The 25,051-nt window shown below is 43.0% G+C and overlaps 1 protein-coding gene across 1 annotated transcript in view; it reads left to right on the top strand.

Annotated features, from left to right (window-relative positions):
* The window catches only part of LOC122798691 (zinc finger protein 501-like), a 236,247-nt gene that overhangs the window by 146,526 nt on the left and 64,670 nt on the right, over positions 1–25,051 (top strand). The window contains exon 3 of the mRNA XM_044067785.1: positions 13,399–13,524. Coding sequence (XP_043923720.1) covers positions 13,399–13,524 — 126 coding nt within the window. The remainder of the gene's footprint in view (positions 1–13,398; positions 13,525–25,051) is intronic.

Below are 25,051 nucleotides of genomic sequence, written 5' to 3'. Positions count from 1 at the left end.
GCAGATAACCCAAATGTGATGACTGCAACAGTGAATACACTTGAACGTCTACATTTATGGTAAGTGTACACAACTGTACTTTTGGTATCCTATGGCCCATTCTGTCTTTACTATTGTACAATATGAAGGCATTGGCCTGGACAGTGACAGTTGTGAACCTTTTCAGACTACTGTATTAATATCACTGTTTCACAGTTGCATTACTCTGTTTCTATGGATGTCAGTGTCTGCACAGCTACATGACATGGCATATAGAATTGTAATAGTACACAAATAAAGGTTTTTCATTTCTGCAAACCTGTGTGTGGTGTTTTTCCTATGGCCTTGCTGTGGGTATATGTTGCAGGCGACAATTGTAATTGTATGGGTGGCCCATAGGCATAGGGGCTGTTCCATATTGCGTGCACCTTCTACATATGTATCTTACTGTACATAATCTCTAAGTGTGACTGTGTAGCCACATGTATGTATATATACATATATATATATATATATATATATATATATATGTATCTGCATATATGTGTCTGTGTATATGTATCCTGGGGATGTTGATAGCTTCCATATTTTACATTTCCAATGGGAGCCACACTGTACTGCATGATAAGTTACCAATACCAGCCTGACATCATACAGGTGGGTTGTAGTACTGTTTACATGTTGTGCACATGTCATGTCAAGTCCTGCTTATGGGATCTGTAACACGTTAGTGTATTGCAGGGCGGATATGTTTGGCTGTGGTGGGGGGGTATGCCTATTCATACATGATGTACATTGTTTGGGGTGTCTCAACCCCATTAATGGTGCATGTGGACATATTTTTATTTATGTGTGGCCATATATATATATATATATATATATATATATATATATATATATATATATATATATCTACATCTATTGATATGTTGTATTTGTTTAGATATTAATATATTTAATCACACACATACATATACATGTTGGAATACATTCTCTGTACTGTTGAATGACTGGGCTGGTTGATATGTTTTGAATACATCAGGGTTATGTATATCTGATATGGCTTAGTGGTAAATCGCTATGGTACGTGGGGTTCTGTGTTCGAGCCTAGCAGAGGGTGTTTATTTTGTTGTTGGGCAGAACAAGGGCCATTGGATAAAGAGTGGTTAACGCACTTTTAAGCAGTTGTTAGTGGGTTTGCGCGGAGGTAAGCACTGCTAACCTGCTGTTACATCTGCTTACAGAGTGTTAGCTTCAGATTTGCTTAACCAGTATAGACATTGCTTACCACTGCGTAAATGGGCTTAAGCCCGCTTACTAGTGCTTAGTATTGCTTATTTGTGCTTAAACCTGCTTACTAATGCCTTATTCATTCTGACACTGATAATTCACATGTGCATTTCTTGCAGTACTTCAGTTCATAAATATATGTTATTTAGTGGGTTTTGCAAAAAAACTATTGGTTATAACGTGCATTGCCATGTAAAATAGACTGTGCTGCAGTGGGACTCGAACCGGGAATGCCTGCTCATTAGGTGAATGCTCTGCCCAATACACACTATTACTTACATCCATGAGGTGGTCCGACTAGAACTGCTCCATCCAACACCGGCACGCCTCAACCCATAATTTCATACCCATCATCATTCCCCCCAGCTCCTCCTCCGCAGCTGTCATCCTTTCTCTGGGTGCAAGTCTGGTCTGACCACACCACTACACACTGCCCACTCTCCACTTCTCAGAACCCATCATGTATGTTGTCTCAACCCATGGATCATCGGGCTTTCCCAACCTTGTAGTCCGAGAACATACATGCCCTGCCATGCGCATCTGTGTAATGGAAGGAACCCAAATACCCATGAATTTTTGGGTTGTCCTGCAAGGGACATTCCTGTCTTTGTTTCTAGATTAGACTTAGCAGGTCAACAATGATTCTCCCACTGGTTGTATCCTGCCTGTAGTTTGGGAAGCTTTGGTTTGTTTACTTTTTTGTGTGTTTGTTTGTATTTTCACCTGTTTGGCTGCGGGGCAATATCGGTACGTGTGACACGTATATTGCTTGAGCCCCCTCACCCCCATTGGCAGTGCCTGTGGTCATATATGTCATTATTATGTGCTGTGTCATATCTATAGATATATATCTGTGTGTATATATATATATATATATATATATATATATATATATATATATATACACACACACACACACACACACACACACACACACACACACACACACATACATTTCAATTTATTTTTTCTTTCAGTTATAATCTTCACATGTAGTTGTTTATTTCTTACTATTGTTTGCTATTATTGTTTGTAGTACTTGTTTGCTTACTGTAATTATATATTGTACTTTCTGGAGCTTTTCTCCTCGGGTCTCCACTGAAAATGGGACAAAATCCCAGTTGGACTAACCCGGTTAACAAATGTCAATAAATAAATAATATATATATATATATATATATATATATATATATATATATATATATATATATATATATATATATATCTACACACACACACACACACACACACACACACACACACACACACACACACACACATACATCTACATGTATAGCTACACGCCCTTTAATGTTGAATGGTATTACTGGATGCTATGTTTGTGGAAACATCAGGGTTATTTATATCTGTGGTGGCTTAGTGGTAAATCACATTGGCTATGTTGTGCAGGCTCCTAGGTTCGAGCCTTGCAGAGGCTGTTTAATTTGTTGCTCACCAGAATAAGGCCCATTGGATACGGAGTGATTGAAGCACTTTTACACAGTTGTCAGTGAATTTGCGCGACGGTAAACACTGCTAACTTCCGGTGGCATCTGCTTACACATGGCTAGCCTCACTATTGCTTACTCTGTGTAAGCACTGCTTACAATCGTGCAAACAGACTTGCACCTGCTTACTAGTGCCCATTTATCCTTACTACTGCTATATTTTACACAGTAATAGTCTACTGTTTTTTGGGGAGGTGGTGGATTTGGCAAGTGTATGGGGTTATCATTCATTACACAGCCTACTACTCCAGTTCACAAATATATGTTATTTATTAGGTTATACAACTAAATATATTGATCATAACAGTGATTTGACATGGAAATAGAATGTACTGCAATGGGACTCGAACCGGGATTGACTGCTCATGAGGTGAACGCTCTGCCCACTACAGTATTGCTGTACTGCTTCATTTGCACATGTCTTGCTTTTCATCCTCCTTTTGCTATTTAAGCTACATTAACTGTAGCTAAGTGATGGGCAAACCCACGCACCTATGGTTAAACCTCATCTTTCATTAACAATACATATCTTTTTTTATTTTTTTTATTCACTATTGCTCTTATACATGTGGGGGGATGTTGCTGGTCATATGCGTACATCTATGTGCGGTCTCGCTCATTGTTTACTACCTTTCTGCAGTCCTTCATTGCAGGGGTGTGTATATTCTGAGAGCTCTGCTCTCAGACACGCCCCCTGCACTCGTACATGCTCCATGTAAGCCTGGGGGCTCGGCCAGTGCACCTTCATTACTATGCATAGCGCGCTGCCGTCCTGCTCCTAAGCAGGCGCTTCCTTGCAGGACTAAACTACTCCAACCCGGAAGGTTAGTATATCCAGGGGTTAGTGTTAACAATGTTAAATAAATAATTTAGAAATGTTTAATAGATAATTATACTACTATTACTTAAATAGATATACATTATAAATATTTGTTAGATGCCTTTGATTGGAGATTAATTGAAGTGGATTATTAAACTTTTAAGTTATAATTAGAAAAAATAGTTTTGCATTGCAAAATATACAATTAAGTTAGTAGTCTTTTTAACATTTTAGCGCATATACAATATCATATTAATATTTTGTAAGTCACAGTAGCTTTTGGCTAGTTCTTGATGAAATTTTGGGTTTGGTTGGCAGAATAATAGTTTAGTGGTTTGTCTATTTGATAGGCAAACTAGGAGCTTTGGTATCCATGGTAGGTTGTGTTTTATTAGTAGTATATGTAGTTACAGTTGCAGATGTGTTTCTCTTTCTTGTTACTGAGGAGTTTAAGTTGTTTAATTTGTAGAAAGGAAAAATTAAAAAAAATACGGAAAGTTAAGATAGTGTTGGGGGTATACATTAGAGTTTTATATATAACAACATTAATATGGTGGATAGATGTATCATATTACCTGTTGGCAAAAAAAAATGTTTCTCAAATACACAGTATGGATAGTTTCAATCTGTTGTATGTTAATGTAAATGGAATAAACAGTGGCAATAAAATTAAATCATTAATGAATTATTTAAAATTAAAGGAGACATCATAATCTTGTAAGAGACTCGTGTGATAAAGATATGCAATATCTAAATAATTTAAGCTATTAAAAGTTATCATCTGCTTCTTTTAACAAAATGAGGAGAGGAACTGCTATACACTGGAGAAAATGTACTGTAATGCCTAGGGTCATGGTACCCATTAATGATCCCAAAGGAATGTATACATTTGCAGTAATTAAGGATAATAGCAGGAGAGTGGCACTGGATTGAGAAAGATGGTGACAGTTGATACATCCCAATACCACATAGAAAAAATGGGGGGTCAATGCTGATTATGTGCTATGCCAAATCATTCAGATCAAAATTATTTATTTTGGTGTTATTTCAGCAGACCAAAAATAGAGTACTAGGTGGCTGATGTTGCTGCATTTGTTTGGTACAGTTTTTGTCTTTATCAGTGCTGTTTTCTTGGAAGGTGCTGGAAAATTAATGTGTTTATTTGCAGTCTCAGTAGCTCAAGAGGTAGTACACCTCCCTTTGTTGCAGAAGGCTGTGGGTTTTATTCCTACACCAGGTACTTGGATTACTTTTCTAATACTGACACTGCATTGCAGCATGGGGAGGGTGCTGCACCCATTGGTGTGCCATCCTTCAGATGAGACATTAAACCAAGTCCCCCTCTATCTGAGCTGGTGGACACTCGGGTAAATATAAATGATCCCATGGCACTTTTATCAAATTTCCCCTAATCAGTAAGAATACCATCTCAAGTCTCCCCAGAAAAGAGGCCATTGGCCTACTGGGACTAACCAGATCAACAAAAAGTATAAATAAATAAATTATGGCTGCCACAGGATATAAGTTATTTTAAATTATACCATGACCCCCATTAATATTCCAAAACGTGCACGCTGATTGGCCAGTGTGCACGTTGTAAATCGACTTATACTAATGGAAAAAGGTCCGGTTGCCCGGACTTTTTCCATTAGTATAAGTCTTTTTTCAAACACTGTCTCGCTATGTTAAAAGAGTTTAACATAGCAAGACAGGTTTAAAAAAAGCAACGGAGATGTCCGTTGCTTTTTTTAAAGCTGTCTCGCTATGTTAAACTCCTTTAACATAGCGATACAGTGTGTAAAATGCAACGGAGATCTTGCTTTCTCCGTTGCTTTTTTTTAAACCTGTCTCACTATGTTAAATGGGTTTAACATAGCGAGACAGCTTTAAAATAAGCAACGGACATCTCCGTTGCTTATTTTAAAGCTGTCTCGCTATGTTAAACCCATTTAACATAGCAAAACAGTAAAAAAGCAACGGAGATCTTGCTTTCTCCGTTGCTTTTGGCCACAGCTCTGATGTACTGCGTAGGCATGCGCAGTACATCAGAACTGCCGCGGATGCCAGGCAGCTGCGGAAGGGCAGCAAAGAGGCATTTTACAATGCCATTATTTAAGAAAAGTAATTGTTTCTTTTCTTAAATAATGTCATAGTATAATAGCAATAACCCACTTCTAGGTGTGGGTAATGCAGGATTTACCCACGGTTGTCTTTGTTTGATCCCTCGAGCTTCGCCCTCGGGACCAAACCACGCCAACCGTGGGTAAATCTCGCATTACCCACACCCAGGCATGGGTTATTGCTATATTATCTTTGTACATTTGACTATATTAATGTATCCGAATCATTAAGTGGTTATGGTTATTATATCTGAATGGACCTGCCACTGTAAAGTGACCTTCAAGTTTTTTTTTTTTTTTTTTTTTTTGAGTCCACTTCAAGCCCTTCCAGAGCATATTTTCATTTTCAGTTTTTTCCTTAAAATTCTCTGATTTGTGTTCTCAAAGCAGCTGTTACCTCTAACAGCATTTGTGAATTCTCAACAAAGTAAACTAGTTAAGCTACATGTTTTAAGGTTTCAACTTTTTTAGTCCAAGTGTTGAAAGACCCTCTCCCACATTCTTCCTGAGGTGTCAAAACTGTTATTGTATTTAAAAACTGTTAACTGACCACTCTTGGTTCAACTTCACAAACTTTTCATAGACATTTAAGCTACTTTGCCATTCACCAGTGTCTGCAGTGGGAAGATGTGTGTTTTAACTTGAATGTCGGCAACAAGTATTGTATTTCTTTAAAAATATTTTCCCTGCAGTGAAGCACAGAGCAAAATAAGTATAACTTTCTTTTTCTATAATTTGGGTTAATGATAGTTTTTCTGTTTCTTCTGAGGCACAGATGTCTTTGTGCATGACATCTCCCCTCTGTTGTAGTGGTAGCTACTGACACATTACACTGTAGCATAGCAACACTTCATCCAGACAGTATTTCTTGAGCATGACAAATTAGTAGTTTTTCTGTGTTGTGAACATTGCTAGGATTTCTAAGATTATGGGAGTCACTGTTTTCGTAGGAAAATGGTCTTTCATTTTTATCAGTGGATTATGGGTGAGTTGTCACTATGTATCATGTCTGCTATAATTTATTGGTATGGTGTTTTGGTGTTTCTTTTTCTTATCCTATATGCCCCACCAGCAAGTTACTCTGCCCTTATTGTATCTCAGCAAGAAAAGGAAACTGGAGCCTTCACTGATGGTATAAAATACTGTTAATATGAAAAATTATTGCAGATATTTGTTTTAAAATTACTTAAAGGAATATGTAATATTGCAAAAAATTATTTTAGTAGTAACAAAATGAATGCCCAACCCCTTCATTTATATTGTTGATTTTCTGAAAGCATTAAAACTGATAAAGTTAGAAAATATGTAGATTTTTGATTGATGTAAAATAGGCATTGTGCTGTATCATAAGTTGAGGATAGTAGAGATTCTTAAAAGGAATAAATGTGTTACTTGTAAAATGTTATGCCATGCTGTGGAGTTATGTCAAACTAACCACATTGAAATAATAATAGGTTTTATATGAATCAGTCCTTTTTTAAAAAAAAACTGGCAATCCTAAAATACTAGAAATACACAATTTGTAAATATTTATTCTGCAGTTTGATGACTGGGTAGGCCAGCCAGTCAACTGAGAATTTTCAGTCACAACCCTGGTACAGTAATGCAGTTAACTTTAATTGAAAGCACGCAGAGTAAATAGAAGTTAAAATTAAGTAAATGTTAGAAGCAAATTTGTCACAGAAAATAAACATTAGAGTTCAGCTAGGTAGAACAGGAATTAAAATGTAGAATGTGTATAGGAATTAAAATTGCACAATACTTGGAGTACACCACCACTTGAATGACTGAGAGGAATTTAAATTATTAGGATTTCTGTTTGCAAAAAATACATTAATAATGCATGTTGTATGAAGGAGGGTATGCTGTTTCAAGCAATATGATCCAGTATTTTTAAAAATTAATGAAACAAGCCAACTTAGATAACATTTATAGTGTATTTTAAACTATTGTCAAAAGTCCAAATGTAGTATTAGGTATGACTTACTGATTTATCATAGTTTCTGTTACTTGAAAATAAAACTGTTTTGAGATTTCTTTTCTAAAAATGTCAAAACTGCAAGTGAATTAAGGTTGGATATGGCATTAACTAAAGGCTATTTATTGATGATAAATATAATATGCTGCATTTTTAAAATATAAAAGCTGTTATGATAAAACAAATGAACTCACAGTAAGAGTCTTTCAACAACTACAGTTTGCATTAGTGTCTAAAAAAGCTATTTCAAAATGATATAGGGTGTTTTCACTTTTTAGAGAATGTTTTGACAGTGGTGAAGATTGAATTAATAGAGATGGTCAGAGTCTGGGAAGGTAGAGGTGGGAACTTGATGTGGCATGGTCATTGCCAGACAAGGAAGTGGACATTGGGGGAGAACAGGTGAAGTGCGATGCTGCATGGTTAGAGGTTTGCAACGCATTAAATGTCTTGCCACTCTCACAAATAGCAACATTATAAAAAACGCCATTTCTGAAGTTTGTGGAGGAGACTGGTATTGTACTTGAGTGTTTTCATCTGTGCTGGGGGAAGAAGGCTGCTGTGGGGATACACAGTAGTGAGATTGTAGAGAATATTTTGATGGATTTGGTATGACTGCTGAGAGAGGACCAAGAATGCAGGCAGATGCACTCAGCACTGAGAGAGGACCAAGAATGCAGGCAGATGCACTGAGCGCTGAGAGAGGACCAAGAGTGCAGGCAGATGCACTGAGTGCTGAGTGGGGACCAAGAATGCAGGCAGATGCAGTGAGCACTGAGAGAAGACCAAGAATGCAGGCAGATGCACAGAGTGCTGAGAGAGGACCAAGAATGCAGGCAGATGCAGTGAGCGCTGAGAGAGGACCAAGAATTCAGGCAGACGCTCTGAGTGCTGAGAGAGGACCAAGAATGCAGGCAGATGCACTGAGCACTGAGAGAGGACCAGAAATGCAGGCAGATGCAGACAGAAGACCAAGAATGCAGGCAGATGCACTGAGTGCTAAGAGAGGACCAAGAATGCAGGCAGATGCACTGAGCACTGAGAGAGGACCAAGAATGCAGGCAGATGCACTGAGCACTGAGAGAGGACCAAGAATGCAAGCAGATGCCCTGTGCACTGAGAGAGGACCAAGCATGCAGGCAGATGCACTGAGCACTGAGAGAGGACCAAGAATGCAGGCAGATGCACTGAGCACTGAGAGAGGACCAAAAATACAGGCAGATGCAGAGAGAAGACCAAGAATGCAGGCAGATGCACTGAGTGCTAAGAGAAGACCAAGAATGCAGAAGATGCAGTGAGTGCTGAGAGAGGACCAAGAATGAAGGCAGATGCAGTGAGAGAGGACCAAGAATGCAGACAGATGCACTGAGCACTGAGAGAGGACCAGGAATGCAGGCAGATACACTGAGCACTGAGAGAGGACCAAGAATGCAGGCAGATGCACTGAGCACTAAGCACTGAGAGAGGACCAAAAATGCAGGCAGATGCACTGAGCACTGAGAGAGGACCAAAAATGCAGGCAGATGCTGAGAGAAGACCAAGAATGCAGGCAGATGCACTGAGTGCTGAGAGAAGACCAAGAATGCAGGAAGATGCAATGAGTGCTGAGACAGGACCAAGAATGTAGGCAGATACACTGAGTGCTGAGAGAGGACCAAGAATGCAGGAAGATGCACTGAGTGCTGAGAGAGGACCAAGAATGCAGGCAGATGCAGAGAGAAGACCAAGAAAGCAGGAAGATGCACTGAGTGCTGAGAGAGGACCAAGAATGCAAGCAGATGCACTGAGTGCTGAGAGAGGACCAATAATGCAGGCAGATGCACTGAGTGCTAAGAGAGGAACAATAATGCAGACAGATGCACTGAGCACTGAGAGAGGACCAAGAATGCAAGCAGATGCATTGAGTGCTTAGAGAGGACCAAGAATGCAGGCAGATGCACTGAGCACTGAGAGAGGACCAAGAATTCAGGCAGATGCTCTGAGCACTGAGAGAGGACCAATAATGCAGGCAGATGCACTGAGCGCTGAGAGAGGACCAAAAATGCAGGCAGATGCAGAGAGAAGACCAAGAATGCAGGCAGATGCACTGAATGCTGAGAGAGGACCAAGAATGCAGGCAGATGCACTGAGCACTGAGAGGACCTAAAATGCAGGCAGATGCAGACAGAAGACCAAGAATGCAAGCAGATGCACTGAGTGCTAAGAGAGGACCAAGAATGCAGGCAGATGCACTGAGCACTGAGAGAGGACCAAGAATGCAGGCAGATGCACTGAGCACTGAGAGAGGACCAAGAATGCAAGCAGATGCCCTGAGCGCTGAGAGAGGACCAAGAATGCAGGCAGATGCACTGAGCACTGAGAGAGGACCAAAAATACAGGCAGATGCAGAGAGAAGACCAAAAATGCAGGCAGATGCACTGAGTGCTGAGAGAGGACCAAGAATGCAGGCAAATGCACTGAGAGAGGACCAGGAATGCAGACAGATGCACTGAGCACTGAGAGAGGACCAAGAATGCAGGCATATACACTGAGCACTGAGAGAGGACCAAGAATGCAGGCAGATGCACTGAGCACTGAGAGAGGACCGAGTATGCAGGCAGATGGACTGAGCACTGAGGGAGGACCAAGAATGCAGGCAGATGCACTGAGCACTGAGAGAGGACCAAAAATGCAGGCAGATGCAGAGAGAAGACCAAGAATGCAGACAGATGCACTGAGCACTAAGAGAGGACCAAGAATGCAGGCAGATACACTGAGCACTGAGAGAGGACCAAGAATGCAGGCAGATGCACTGAGCACTGAGAGAGGACCAAGAATGCAGGCAGATGCACTGAGCACTGAGAGAGGACCAAGAATGCAGGCAGATGCACTGAGCACTGAGAGAGGACCAAAAATGCAGGCAGATGCAGAGAGAAGACCAAGAATGCAGGCAGATGCACTGAGTGCTGAGAGAAGACCAAGAATGCAGGAAGATGCAGTGAGTGCTGAGAGAGGACCAAGAATGTAGGCAGATGCACTGAGTGCTGAAAGAGGACCAAGAATGCAGGCAGATGCACTGAGTGCTGAGAGAGGACCAAGAATGCAGGTAGATGCAGAGAGAAGACCAAGAATGCAGGAAGATGCACTGAGTGCTGAGAGAGGACCAAGAATGCAGGCAGATGCACTGAGCACTGAGAGAGGACCAGAAATGCAGGCAAATGCAGAGAAAAGACCAAGAATGCAGGCAGATGCACTGAGTGCTTTGAGAGGACCAATAATGCAGGCAGATGCACTGAGTGCTAAGAGAGGACCAATAATGCAGGCAGATGCACTGAGCACTGAGAGAGGACCAAGAATGAAGGCAGATGCACTGAGCTCTGAGAGAGGACCAAGAATGCAGGCAGATGCACTGAGCACTGAGAGAGGACCAAGAATGCAGGCAGATGCACTGAGTGCTGAGAGAGGACCAAGAATGCAGGCAGATGCATTGAGCACTGAGAGAGGACCAAGAATGTAGGCAGATGCACTGAGTGCTGAGAGAGGACCAAGAATGCAGGCAGATGCACTGAATGCTGAGAGAGGACCAAGAATGCAGGCAGATGCAGTGAGTGCTGAGAAAGGACCAAGAATGCAGGAAGATGCACTGAGTGCTTAAAGAGGACCAAGAATGCAAGCAGATGCAGTCAGCACTAAGAGAGGACCAAGAATGCAGGCAGATGCACTGAGTGCTGAGAGAGGACCAAGAATGCAGGCAGATGTAGTGAGTGCTGAGAAAGGACCAAGAATGCAAGCAGATGCACTGAGTGCTTAGAGGACCAAGAATGCAGGCAGATGCAGTGAGCAATGAGAGAGGACCAATAATGCAGGGAGATGCATTGAGTGCTTAGAGAGGACCAGGAATGCAGGCAGATGCAGAAAGAAGACCAAGAATGCAGGCAGATGCACTGAGTGCTGAAAGAGGACCAAGAATGCAGGCAGAAGTGCTGAGTGCTTAGAAAGGACCAAGAATGCAGGCAGATGCATTGAGTGCTGAGAGATGACCAAGAATGCAGGCAGATGCAGTGAGTGCTGAGAGAGGACCAAGAATGCAGGCAGATGCAGTGAGTGCTGACAAAAGGACCAAGAATGCAGGCAGATGCAGTGACTACTTAGTGATGACCAAGAATATGTACAGATGCAGAGAAGAGAATTTATAGCAGGCTGGAAAGAGCTGTCCTTGAGAACCTGACAGAGATATAAACAATCCTCTGCAGCCAAATAGCCAGAATATGAGGAGACAGACCTTTCTGGAAGTCATGAATGGAATTACCTCCAATGTGAAACGTTAACAAACCTTTGGTAAAACTGAGAGATGGCATCATAATGCTCCAACCTTCCTGTGTAGAGGAAGAGAGCAGCACAGAGGCAGTAACAAAGTCATTAGTGAGACAGACGGGGCACCATGTACACAGTTACACCTGAACGACAGGCTGTAAGATTTGCTTGTTTATTTTCAACAGTTTTTCAGTGGAATTCTGATTGGTGTAGCCTGTTTTCAATGGAGACCTAAACTGAAAAAAGTCTAAATAGCATTTAGGTAGCCATAGTACACAATGCTTAACAATGTGATTGTGGAAATAACATATATAGTTATACAGAAACTAAATAATCAACTTAACAGAGGCAGTTATAGAATATTTTTGGGATATTTGTTCTGTAGCAAAAATATTGAAGTTATGCAAACATTTTATGGCAGTGCATTTGACACAAGTTGGTATTAAGCATAGGAGTTTGGTGTCATTTTCAAATGGTGAACAAGGACGATCTGCAGATCAGTTTATGAATTTGAAGTAATTTGAAAAGTGAAACTAAGAAAATATTGGATGTAAGCCATAGAATGGGGTGTAGGAAATGGACATCCTTAGTTTCTGAAGATGTGCAGATGAAACACTTGCCAAATTTCAGTGTATTGATGAATGACAGGGTTACAGTTTTCTGACTCTGGATGCTATATTACTGCTTAAAGTGTGCTACACTGGATCATGTTAGTGCACCATGTGTATTAGACAAGTGTGGTATTTCTAAAATACCTAAACAAAGTTGTGACCTCACATTAGGAGGACAAACTGCATCATAACCCCTATCACCACCACCAATGTGCATTGCAGTCACAGTATTGGAATATGGGTAAATCCAAGTTTCATTTGTGTGAGTAGAACCTACAACCATCTACAGAGTCACTGACTCTGACATTTAGGTAATGACAGAGGAGTGCAGTTAGTGAATACACAACAAGGTTGAATTATTATGGTTGTAATGGCAGATAAGATGATGAAACAGTAACATTGTACACATGTGCTTTGTAACATGCAGAGTATATTTTCAGTTGTTTGAAAACTAGGTAACCCTGCTAGAAACAAGTACCCCTTTTCAGTAATACACTGCTTTAATGACTTTGTTAGTCATACAAAATGCAGGTGGAGGATAAGGGAATCAAACCCTGTGCTACAGGTTAAAGCTTTTTCATTAACTGATAGTCTGACTGCATATTTTGGAGGACTAAGGCTAACAGAATGAAAATCAACATGTACTTATTTCTTGTTTTATTTTATTGGTTATACAGGATACACTATCCCACTGGATCACATCCACTAGTCTGACTGCATACCTTGGAGAACTAAGGCTAACAGAATGTATGAAAATCAACACATACTTATTTCTTGTTTTATTTTATTTGTTATACAGGATACACTGTCCCACTGGATCACCTCCACATATTGATTAACAGAGATGAAGAGATGTCCACTAATACGGAAGGATGGAGAGGAAGCACTAAAGTAAAGCGGACTTATGCTGATGGCTCCTTAACCAGTAAGTAACTGATTGGATAATTTATAATTTATTTGTTTATTCTTTCAGAAATTGAGTCTGGTCCAAAGACCACTTTCAGCCTCAAGGCAGAGTCATTATAGTTTGTTACGTAAGTAGTGGACAGGATAGTTGCCAACCTAGAGGATTATGATGTGGTTGATGATTGTAGTCAGTTTATGATTTCAACAAATGGATTTTAAAAAATTCATCTTGAGATCAAAAAGTGAATTTATTGTAATCCAGTTTAAGAACATATAAAATTTAGCAGTGGCTGGCAACCTTATCATTTTTTGTTGTACACTGTATGCTGTACACAGTTTCCTGGCAAAAAACAGCAGGAGATCAGGCTCAGCATTGTGACATCAGCAGTGAGATCAGCAGGCATGGGACGTAAGGTGTGGGTGCCACCTACAGTGATCACAGCTCATATAACAAAAGGCTACACCGTCTTCCCTGTCAGCAGTGACGTGATGGAGAGACTGGGCTATGGACACTTACTGATTCATGTTCTGAGTCAGTTTTTTTTTTCATTTTTTTTGCTTACTATTAATTAGTATGCTGCTAGTCAAATATCTTCTGATTGTGCTAGGCATGGGAGATCTACTATTATGAAAATGGTACCTTTAGTATTATAGCTGTTAAAATCATCAGATTTATGTTTCTTTGTATGATTTTTACATTTCTCAGCTGTAGTGAAAAATCACACATCTCTTATCTATGTTGCCTATTTTTATAGGGATTTTCTAAGTCCCCCAAATTTGTGCAACCATGGAGTTAGTATGCATGAGTTGAGAGGAATGTGGGACAAAATCACTAACATGGGGACTATATGGGGGGGGTTTGCTCCTATGCAAGAAATGCTTTTTAAACTTCTTTCACCCACAGTTTTGATGGGAGCCATGTTCAAAGAGTTTGACTCTGCTACTTTAGTGTGTGCAGATCAGATTTCACCTACTGTTATGTATCCAAGAAACACAACCTTTTGGTGTTGGACTTGCACTCCGGAGTGGCACCACATAATACACAGCATTTCTTTTGTGTGGTCTGATGTAGAAATATAATGCAGAATGTGATATGTTACTGAAGGCTGTGGGTGAGCGGTACTGCAGAACTTGGTGTGGTACTGAAGGCTGGGGGTGTACAGTACTACAGAACATGGTGTGGGACTAAAGGCTGGGGGTGAGCAGTACTACAAAACATGGTGTGGTACTGAAGGCTGGGGGTGAGCAGTACTACAGAACATGGTGTGGGACTAAAGGCTGGGGGTGAGCAGTACTACAAAACATGGTGTGGTACTGAAGGCTGGGGGTGAGCAGTACTACAGAACATGGTGTGGTACTGAAGGCTGGGGTGAGCAGTACTGCAGAACATAGTGTAGTACTGAAGGCTGGGGTGTGCAGTACTCCAGAAAATGGTGTGGTACTGAAGGCTGGGGGTGTACGGTACTACAGAACATGGTGTGGGACTAAAGGGTGGGGGTGAGTAGTACTACAGAACATGGTGTTGTACTGAAGGCTGGAGAAAAGCAGTACCACAGAATATGGTGTGGTACTGAAGGCTGGGGTGAGCAGTACTGCAGAACATGGTGTGGTACTGAAGGCTGAGGTGTGCAGTACTCCAGAACATGGTGTGGTACTGAAGGCTGGGGTGAGCAGTACTGCAGAACATAGTGTAGTACTGAAGGCTGGGGTGTGCAGTACTCCAGAACATGGTGTGGTACTGAAGGCTGGGGGTGTACGGTACTACAGAACATGGTGTGGGACTAAAGGGTGGCGGTGAGTAGTACTGCAGAACATGATGTGGTACTGAAGGCTGGGGATGAGCAGTAATACAGAACATGGTGTGGTACTGAAGGCTGGGGGTGAGCAGTATTAGAGTACTGCAGAACATGGAGTGGTACTGAAGGCTGGCGGTAAGCAGCACCACAGAATATGGTGTGGTACTGAAGGCTGGGGTGAGAAGTGCTACAGAACATGGTGTGGTACTGAAGGCTGGGGGTGAGCGGTACTGCATAACATGGTATGGTACTTAAGGCTGGGGATGAGCGGTACTGCATAACATGGTATGGTACTTAAGGATGGGGTTGAGCAGTACTCCAGAACATTATCTGGTACTGAAGGCTGGGAGTGAGCGGTAGTACAGAGCATGGTGTGGTACTGAAGGCTTGGGGTGAGCAGGACTACAGAACATGATGTGGTAATGAAGACTTGGGGTGAGCAGTACTGCAGAACATAGTGTGGTACTGAAGGTTGAGGGTGAGCTGTACTGCAGAACATGGTGTGGTACTGAAGGCTTGGGGTGAGCAGTACTGCAGAACATGGTGTGGTAATGAAGGCAGCATGTGGTGAGTACTACAGAACATAGTGTGGTACTGAAGGTTGACAGTGAGCTGTACTGCAGAACATAGTGTGGTACTGAAGGCTGGGGATGAGCAGCATTGCAGAACATGTGGTACTAAAGGGTTGGGGTGAGCAGTATACAGAATATGGTGTGGTACTGAAGGCTGGGTGTGAGCTGCACTACAGAACATGGTGTGATACTGAAGCCTGGGTGTGAGCAGTACTACAGAACAAGGTGTGGTACTGAAGTGTGGTTGTGATCAGTACTGCAGAACATGGTGTGGTACTGAAGGCCAGGGGGTGAGCAGTACTACAGAACGTGGTGTGGTACTGAATGCTGGGGGTGAGCATTACTGCAGAACATGGTGTGGTACTGAAGGTTGGGGTGAGAAGTACTGCAGAACATGGTGTGGTACTGAAGGCTGGGGTTGAGCAGTACTGCAGAACATGATGTGGTACTGAAGGGTTGGGATGAGCAGTACTACAGAACATGATGTAGTGCTGAAGGCTGGGGGTAAGCAGTACTACAGAACAAGGTGTGGTACTGAAGGGTGGGGGTGATCAGTACTGCAAAACATGATGTGGTATGAAGGCTGGAGGTGAGCAGTACTACAGAACATGGTGTGGTATTGAAGGCTGGGGTTGTGCAGTACTACAGAACATGGTGTGGTACTGAAGGCTGCGGGTGAGCAGTAATGCAGAACATGTTGCAGTACTGAATGCTGGAGGTGAGCAGTACTACAGAACATGGTGTGGTACTGAAGGCTGGGGGTGTGCAGTATTGCAGAACATGGTATAGTACTGAAGGCTGGGGGTGAGCAGTACTACAAAACATGGTGTGGTACTGAAGGTTGGGGGTTAGCAGTACTGCAGAACATGGTGTGGTACTGAAGGCTGGGGGTGAGCAGTACTACAGAACATGGTGTGATACTGAATGCTGGGGGTGAGCATTACTTCAGAACATGGTGTGGTACTGAAGGTTGGGGTGAGAAGTACTGCAGAACATGGTGTGGTACTGAAGGCTGGGGTTGAGCAGTACTGCAGAACATGATGTGGTACTGAAGAGTTGGGATGAGCAGTACTACAGAACATGATGTAGTGCTGAAGGCTGGGGGTAAGCAGTACTACAGAACAAGGTGTGGTACTGAAGGGTGGGGGTGATCAGTACTGCAAAACATGATGTGGTATGAAGGCTGGAGGTGAGCAGTACTACAGAACATGGTGTGGTATTGAAGGCTGGGGTTGTGCAGTACTACAGAACATGGTGTGGTACTGAAGGCTGCGGGTGAGCAGTAATGCAGAACATGTTGTAGTACTGAATGCTGGGGGTGAGCAGTACTACAGAACATGGTGTGGTACTGAAGGCTGGGGGTGTGCAGTATTGCAGAACATGGTATAGTACTGAAGGTTGGGGTGAGCAGTACTACAGAACATGGTGTGGTACTGAAGGTTGGGGGTTAGCAGTACTGCAGAACATGGTGTGGTACTGAAGGCTGGGGGTGAGCAGTACTACAGAACATGGTGTGGTACTGAATGCTGGGGGTGAGCATTACTGCAGAACATGGTGTGGTACTGAAGGCTGGGTGAGGGCTGGGGTGAGAAGTACAGCAGAACATGGTGTGATACTGAAGGCTGGGGTTGAGCAGTACTGCAGAACATGATGTGGTACTGAAGAGTTGGGGTGAGTAGTACTACAAAACATGATGTGGTGCTGAAGGCTGGGGGTAAGCAGTACTACAGAACATGGTGTGTTACTGGAGGCTAGAGGTGAGCATTACTACAGAACAAGGTGTGGTACTGAATGCTAGGGATGAGCATTACTACAGAACATGGTGTGGTACTGGAGGCTGGGGGTGAGCAGCACTACAGAACATGATGTGGTACTAAAGGCTGGGGGTGAGTGGTACTACAGAACATGGTGTGGTACTAAAGGCTGGGGTGAGCAGTGCTGCAGAACATGGTGTGGTACTGAAGGCTGGGGGTGAGCAGTACTACAGAACATGGTGTGGTACAGAAGGCTGGGGGTTGAGCAGTACTACAGAACATGGTGTGGTACTGAAGGCTGGGGGAGAGCAGTGCTGCTGAACATGGTGTGGTACTGAAGGCTGGAGGTGAGCAGTACTACAGAACATGGTGGGGTACTGAAGGCTGGGGGTGAGCAGAACTACAGAACATGGTACCAAAGGGTGAGGGTGAACAGTACTGCAGAACATGTTGTGGTACTGAAGACTGGAGGTGAGCGGTACTACAGAACATGGTACGGTACTGAAGGCTGGGGGTGAACAATGCTGCAGAACATGATGTGGTACTAAAGGTTGGGGTGAGCAATACTGCAGAACATGGTATGGTACTGAAGGCTGGGGGTGAGCAGTACTGTAGAACATGGTGTAGCACTGATGGCTGGGGTTGAGCAGTACTACTGAACATGGTGTGGTACTTAAGGCTGGGGGTGAGCAGTACTACAGGACATGGTGTGGTACAGAAGGCTGGGAATGATTTGTAGTGCAGAACACAGTGTGATACTGAAGGCTGGGGGTGAACAGAACTGCAAAAGATGGTGTGATACTGAAGCTTGTGGGTGAGCAGTTCTACAGAATGTGGTGTGGTACTGAAGGCTGGATGTGAACTTAACTGCAGAACATGGTGTGATACTGACATCTGTGGGAGAGCAGTACTACAGAATGTGGTGTGATACTGAAGCCTGTGGGTGAGCAGTACTGCAAAATATGGTGTGGTACTGAAGGCTGGAGGTGGACAGAACTGCAGAATATGATGTGGTACTGAAGGCTGGGCATGGGCAATACCGTAGAACAAGGTATAGTACTAAAGGCTGGGGTGAGCTATATGGAGCAGAACATTGTGTGGTAATGAAAGTCAGGGATGAACAGTAATATATAACATGGTCTGGTACTGAAGACAGTGGAAGAACTCCAGTTTCACTGTTATTCTGCACATGCTATATACTTACCTTGTTTCACTGTTGTTACTCTGCACATGCTGTATTCTTATCCAGTTTATCTGTTGTTACTCTGCACATGCTGTATTCTTATCCAGTTTATCTGTTGTTACTCTGCACATGCTGTATTCATATCCAGTTTCTCTGTTACTCTGCACATGTTATACATTAACATTGTTTCAGTGGTGTTACTTTGCACATGCTGTATACTTACACACTTTCACTGCTTCACTGCTGTTTCTCTGCACATGCTGTATATTTACCCAGTTTCACTGCTGTTTCTCTGCACATGCTGTATATTTACCCAGTTTCACTGCTGTTTCTCTGCACATGCTGTATATTTACCCAGTTTCACTGTTGTTTCTCTGCATTTGCTGTGTACGTACCCATTTTCAGTGTTCTTACTCTGCACATGCTTTACTCTTACCCAGTTTTATTGTGGTTACTCTGCACATACTGTATTCTTATCCAGTTTCACTGTTGTTACTTTGGACACATTGTATACCTATCCAGTTTTACTTTTGTATACTCTGCACATGCTGTATACTTTTCCACTTCACTGTAACTCGGCACACTCTGTATACTTACCAATTTTTACTGTTATTATGCACATGCTATATACTTACCTGGTTTCACTGTTGTTACTCTGTGCATGCTGTACACTTATCCAGTTTCACTGTTGTTACTCTGCACAGGCTGTGTACTTAACTAGTTTCACTGTTGTTGCTCTGCACATACTGTGTACCTACACAGTTTCACTCTTGTTGATCTAAAAATGCTGTACACTTATCCAGTTTCACTGTTGTTACTCTGCACAGGCTGTGTACTTAACTAGGTTCACTGTTGTTGCTCTGCACATGCTGTATACCTACACAGTTTCACTCTTGTTGCTCTGAAAATGCTGTACACTTATCCAGGTTCACTGTTGTTACTCTGCACAGGCTGTATACCTATCCAATTTTACTCTTGTTACTCTGCACATGCTGTACACTTAGCTAGGTTCACTGTTGTTGCTATGCACATGCTGTGTACCTACACAGTTTATTGTTCTTACTCTGCACATATGCAGAAGGTTCTTAGGTTTATAAGTTGTTACTAGGCCTATAGCACAGACCACTGAGGAGCTTAGCCAAGTAACCCAGTCAAATGTATTGTATTAATGAGTTCAGCCAAGGAGAGCTATTCCACACAACACTGGGGGGAATTTGTGATTTCCCATCTGCTCACTGAACATGACTTTAAAGGTGATTAGGGTGTTACTTTATTTGATGTGCATTCCAACATTATATGCAAATAGTAGAGATTAGGAATAATGCCATCGTCACAGTCATCTGCAATATGGTGGCGCACACAGCAGCCATGTCTGCCTCTAGTGAGGACCTGAAACAGTCATATGGGAGTCAGTGGTGAATGGGGATCAGGACCGAGTACTGTCAGGACATGTGGGGGCATAGCACATCACACACCATGTGCTTTTCAGGAAAGTACTGGAAATAGTAGGGGGGAACAAACACAAAAAAGTTCATGCAGGCCAGGTCAGCATTCGTCTGCACATAGCAGTGCCTCTCATTCAAGGCCTCGGTCATGCAGCGCTGTGAGATCCATGTCTGCAGAATCACCTGCATTCAGTAGGTCATGCCATTACAGCAAGTCATAATCCAGCTGACATGACTGACCCAGATTAGGTGCATTATCACCAGCCTTATTTTTAGGGGATATTATGTAGAATACATTTCTGCTTGACCACTGTGACTCAGAGTTGACATTTCAGGTAATTAAAATATGAACTGATTCAGTTTACTAGCCTGCTTTTCAGAACACTATTCTTCATCATCATCATCATCATCATCATCATCAGCCCCCTTTTCCCATTTTTTTCTACATGGGGTCGGGGTATTGGTTTAACTATCGCCAACTCTCTCAATTCATTGCCCCACTCCTGCCTTCTTTAACACTCATGCCTGGCTGTCACAGATCTTTCACACAATCCATCGACCTCTTTGCTGGAAATCCTTGCTTCCTCTTACCTTGGTCCTGTTTGTCCCAAATCCTCCTCACCAGATTGTCTTCTGCTTTTCTGCACTTGTCCAAACCACTGTAATCTGTTCTCTTTGATCTTTTCTGCAATTGGAGCTACTTCGGCTTCTGCTCTTATGTACTCATTTCTTCGTCTGTCCCACAGTGTGCATCCTACCACCCTTCTCAGGCACTTAATTTCCATCACCTCTAGATTCTTCAAGTGTTCTACCTATACTGCCCAGGTTTCTATACCATACAGTAGTACTGGTCGCACCACTGTGTTGTACACCTTACTTTTCAGCTTCTTTGGCATTCTTCTGTCATAGACTATACCTGAGACCCTATGCCATTTGGCTGCAGCCCCTCTGATTCTAGCTTTGACCTCTTCATTCAGACTTCCCTTCTCCTCAACCACCCCTCCCAGATACTTGAAACTGTTTACCTGTTCCACTGTCTTCCCTTCTGTCTCTATTCTCAGCTTCTTCTAATTTCTTCAATTGGCTGCCAATACCACCTCCTTATCCATTATTAATTTCATCCCATGTGCCTTCAGTTTTACATTCCATTTTCCTATCCTTTGCTGAAGTTCTAGTTCAGAGTCTGCATGTAATGCCACATCATCTGCATACAGCAACTTTGTTGATCTGTCCCCTCCGACCTGTTTGCTAATGTAGTCCATCACCAGTATGAACAGTAGTGGGCTCAGGGATGAACCCTGGTGTACACCCACTCCCATTGGGGACCCCTCTGCGCGGCCAAACCCTGTTCGTACTTGAGTCATTGGATCCTTGTACATAGCCTGCACTAATTCTACCAATGTTTATGGGATTTCAAACCACCACAGTACTGCCCAGATCACCTTTCTTGGACCTTGTCATATGCTTTCTCCAAGTCTAGGAATGCCCAGTTGGACTCTCTTCTCATCTCTAGCTTTTTTTCAAGTATCTGTCTCACTGCAAACATTGGGTCTTTTGTGCTGCATTCTGATCTAAATCCAAACTGCTCACTTCCCGTCTTACTCTTTACTACTCTGCATATCCATTTATCAGTCACCCTCTCCAGAACTTTCACACAATGTGATAGGAGTTTTGATGTCTCTGCACCGCCCACAGTTATGGATGTCCCCTTTGTTCTTGTACACTGGCACAAGTATGTTTATTCTCCAGTCATCTGGGATACCCCTTTCTGTCCACACTGCTATTATTACCCTCAAAAGCCATTTCTCCCCATCTCACCCATCATCTTTATCATCTCTGCTGTGACCTCATCTGAGCCTGCTGCTGTCCCTGACTTCATGTTCCTTAGTGCCGTTCTTACTTCTTCTAGGGCGGGCTCCTCTTTTTCTCTCATCATAGGATGTTTCTGGGGCAGTACAGCTTCTGTGGGGTTTTCTTCATTCAGAAGTTGCTGGAAATACTCCTTCCATCTGGCTTTGATGTCCTGTGGACTGGTGAGCAGGTTGTTGCTGACATCTGACTGTCTTCTTTAACTTTCTGTCTTTGCCTTACAACCTGATATAGTTTCTTTGTGTCCCTTACTGAGTCACTTTCCAGAAGTTGGTACATTGCCTCCGATGCCCTATTCTTTGCTATTGCAACTTCTTTCTTAGCTTCATTGTTAGCCAACCAGTAGTCCTTCCTAGCCTGGTCAGTCTTTTTTATCTCCCACTTCTTCCTGCACTCCTTCTTTCTTTTGATGACTTCCTGGACTTCTGCATTTCCACCACCAGCTTTCCTTATGTACCTTATTTCCATACCTGGCTCGACCACATATCTTTTCTGTAGTTCTAACACATGCTGTTTTAGGCGCTGCCTTTCTTCTTTGACTCCACCTATTTCCTCTTCTTCTTGGGGTGCTAGAGCCCTGAGTAATTCCTTAAAATGTTGTACTTTCTCTTCAGTCAACATCCAGGTCTTCAGTCTGGTCCCTGTTGACCGTAGAGCCTTCTCTGACCACTGTTTGCAGCTGATTGTGACAATTAGTGATGTTCTTCATCTCACATTGCTGCAGTCCTTACATATGGGTAATCCGCTGTCCTCGGTCGGCCCGAATACCAAAGTATTAGGCTGACGTCGGTCAAGGCGCTTAAAACTGACATCAGGACGTCAGGGTACAAAAGCGCATGACCGACGTCATATCCTCAGTCTTTTTTGCCGCATGGTCCGATGCATAAGCAGCGTTGCAAGTGCCGTTCGGCGTTCTGAAATTTTTCGAGTTCGGAGTTTCAGACCGAATCCAAGTTGGCTAAGTACCCCGTTGGGGAATATTTTTGTTTTTCTTGCCTCAGTGTATTACGGATGTCAGAAAAGTGAATAATTGTATTTCTTGTGGGAAGCAGATACCGCATAGGGATTATCATTCTTTGTGCATTCCTTGTTTGGGGCCTGAGCACGACGTAGTTGGGTGTCGCTTTTGTGCTAGGTTTAATAAGCGCACTATTAAGCGAAGGTTAGATTGTGCTAGGCTGGTCTTGAAGCGGTGCAATTATAATATGCCGTTGGATACTCCGACGCCCGCTTCCACGAAGAAGCGCAAAGATAAAGCGGTTAAACCCAGGCAAGATGAGTCGTCCGTTCCGGACGCCGGTTCTTTAGAGGCTTCAGTGGAACTGGTGGTTCCGATGGAGGCTTCTCTGGAGTCTCAGGGGGAGACTTTGGTTTTGCAGGATGTGGCCTCTCACGAGGCTGGTCAGGCTGAAGGGGCTTCTCAGGTTTCTGTACTCCCCTCCCTTCCCAGGGTGGTTAGACCCTCTCCTTCTGTTTCAAAGGCTTCTTCCAGAGGCAGGACAGGTTTAGCTTCTGTTGGTGTCAGTCCTAGTTCAGCAGGGTCTGTGCCTAAGAGGCACATGCTTAAAATGGCAGAAGATTTGATTACTCTGATTAGAGGTTCTTTGCCCCTCCTGATAAGAGGCCTAGGGTGGAGCCAGAGTTGGAAAGTTTTGAACAGGCTTCGGATGTTTCAGAGTCTTGACTGAAGACTTGCAGGAGTACACTCCTTATTCTGATTCTGATGCAGAAGATTCCACTCCTTCTGCTTCTCCTCCAGAGGATTTTTCTTTTTCAGAGACTCTTCATTCTATGAGGGAACATTTTAAGTGGGAAGGTCAGGACTTCTCTGATTCACGGAAAAGGCTTAGGGAATTTTTGTTTTTACCTCAAACATAGGCCCTTAGCTATACCCCCTGTTCTGGATGTTGTGCAAGATGTATTTTCAGAGGCTTCACTTAATCCTGATTCTCTGCCTCCTGCCTGTTAAACCGGATAGGTATTACAGGGTGCCTGAGGCTCATAAATATCTCTATAAGAGTCCTAGGGCGGACCCAGAAACTATTAGTCAGGGACCTAAGGGTGTCAAGGCCTCTGTTGTAAAGAATCCGGTTCCTCTTGATAAAGAGGCCAGAGCTTTGGATAGATGGGGAAAGAAGGTCTATACATCTTCTACCTTAGCAATGAGGGCTTTGAATTGCCAGTTTCATATGTTGAAATATCAAAATTTTCTTCTTAAACAATTGAAATCTAAGGTGGATGCTCTGGCAGAAGGCATTGACTGTAAAGAGTTACAAGATTTGGTACATGTCTCTGAACAGGTGGGTAAGCATTCTTTACAGTGTGGTTTTGATGCTTTGCAGGCCTCTTCTAGGGTGGCTGCCACTGGTTCAGTTCTTCGCAGGCATGCCTGGCTTAAGGATCAGACTTTATCTGACCATGTCAAGACAAGGATTTTGGATGCTCCTTTGCAGTCTGAAGTGTTGTTTGGTCCACCTGTGGAGTCAGTCTTGAAGAATTGGAAGACAAGGCTAAGTCTATGCAGACTGTTAAAGATTTTTTGCAAGTTCAGCCTCCAAAGTTTAGTAGAAATTGGCCTGCTAAGGGGTGGACGTATCCTTCTTCTGATGCTCAGTCTAGGGGTAGATCTAGACGTGGTAGGGGCAGAGCTCAGAGTTCCTTCAGACCTAGAACATGGAGTTCACCTGCACAGTCTTGGTGAGGGCAGGGGCCAGTCCTTTCGTAAACAGGCCCAATGACCTACTTTTTCAGCTGCCAGATCCTTCTTGCCTGGCAGCACCTTTGGGAGGGCGGTTGGCACTCTTCAAGGAAAATTGGATTTTAATTACCCAAGACAAATGGGTATTGGATATCATACACCAAGGCTACAAGCTTTATTTCCATACCTTACCTCCTTTCAAAGGCATGCCAGACGTTCCTCCTCAGCA

This window comes from Protopterus annectens, chromosome 3.part1 (genome assembly GCF_019279795.1).
Source record: "Protopterus annectens isolate FY-2018-M chromosome 3.part1, PAN1.0, whole genome shotgun sequence".
NCBI lineage: Eukaryota > Metazoa > Chordata > Ceratodontiformes > Protopteridae > Protopterus > Protopterus annectens.
Note: the sequence above shows the minus strand (reverse complement) of the source record. Positions and strands in the feature narration are given on the sequence as shown.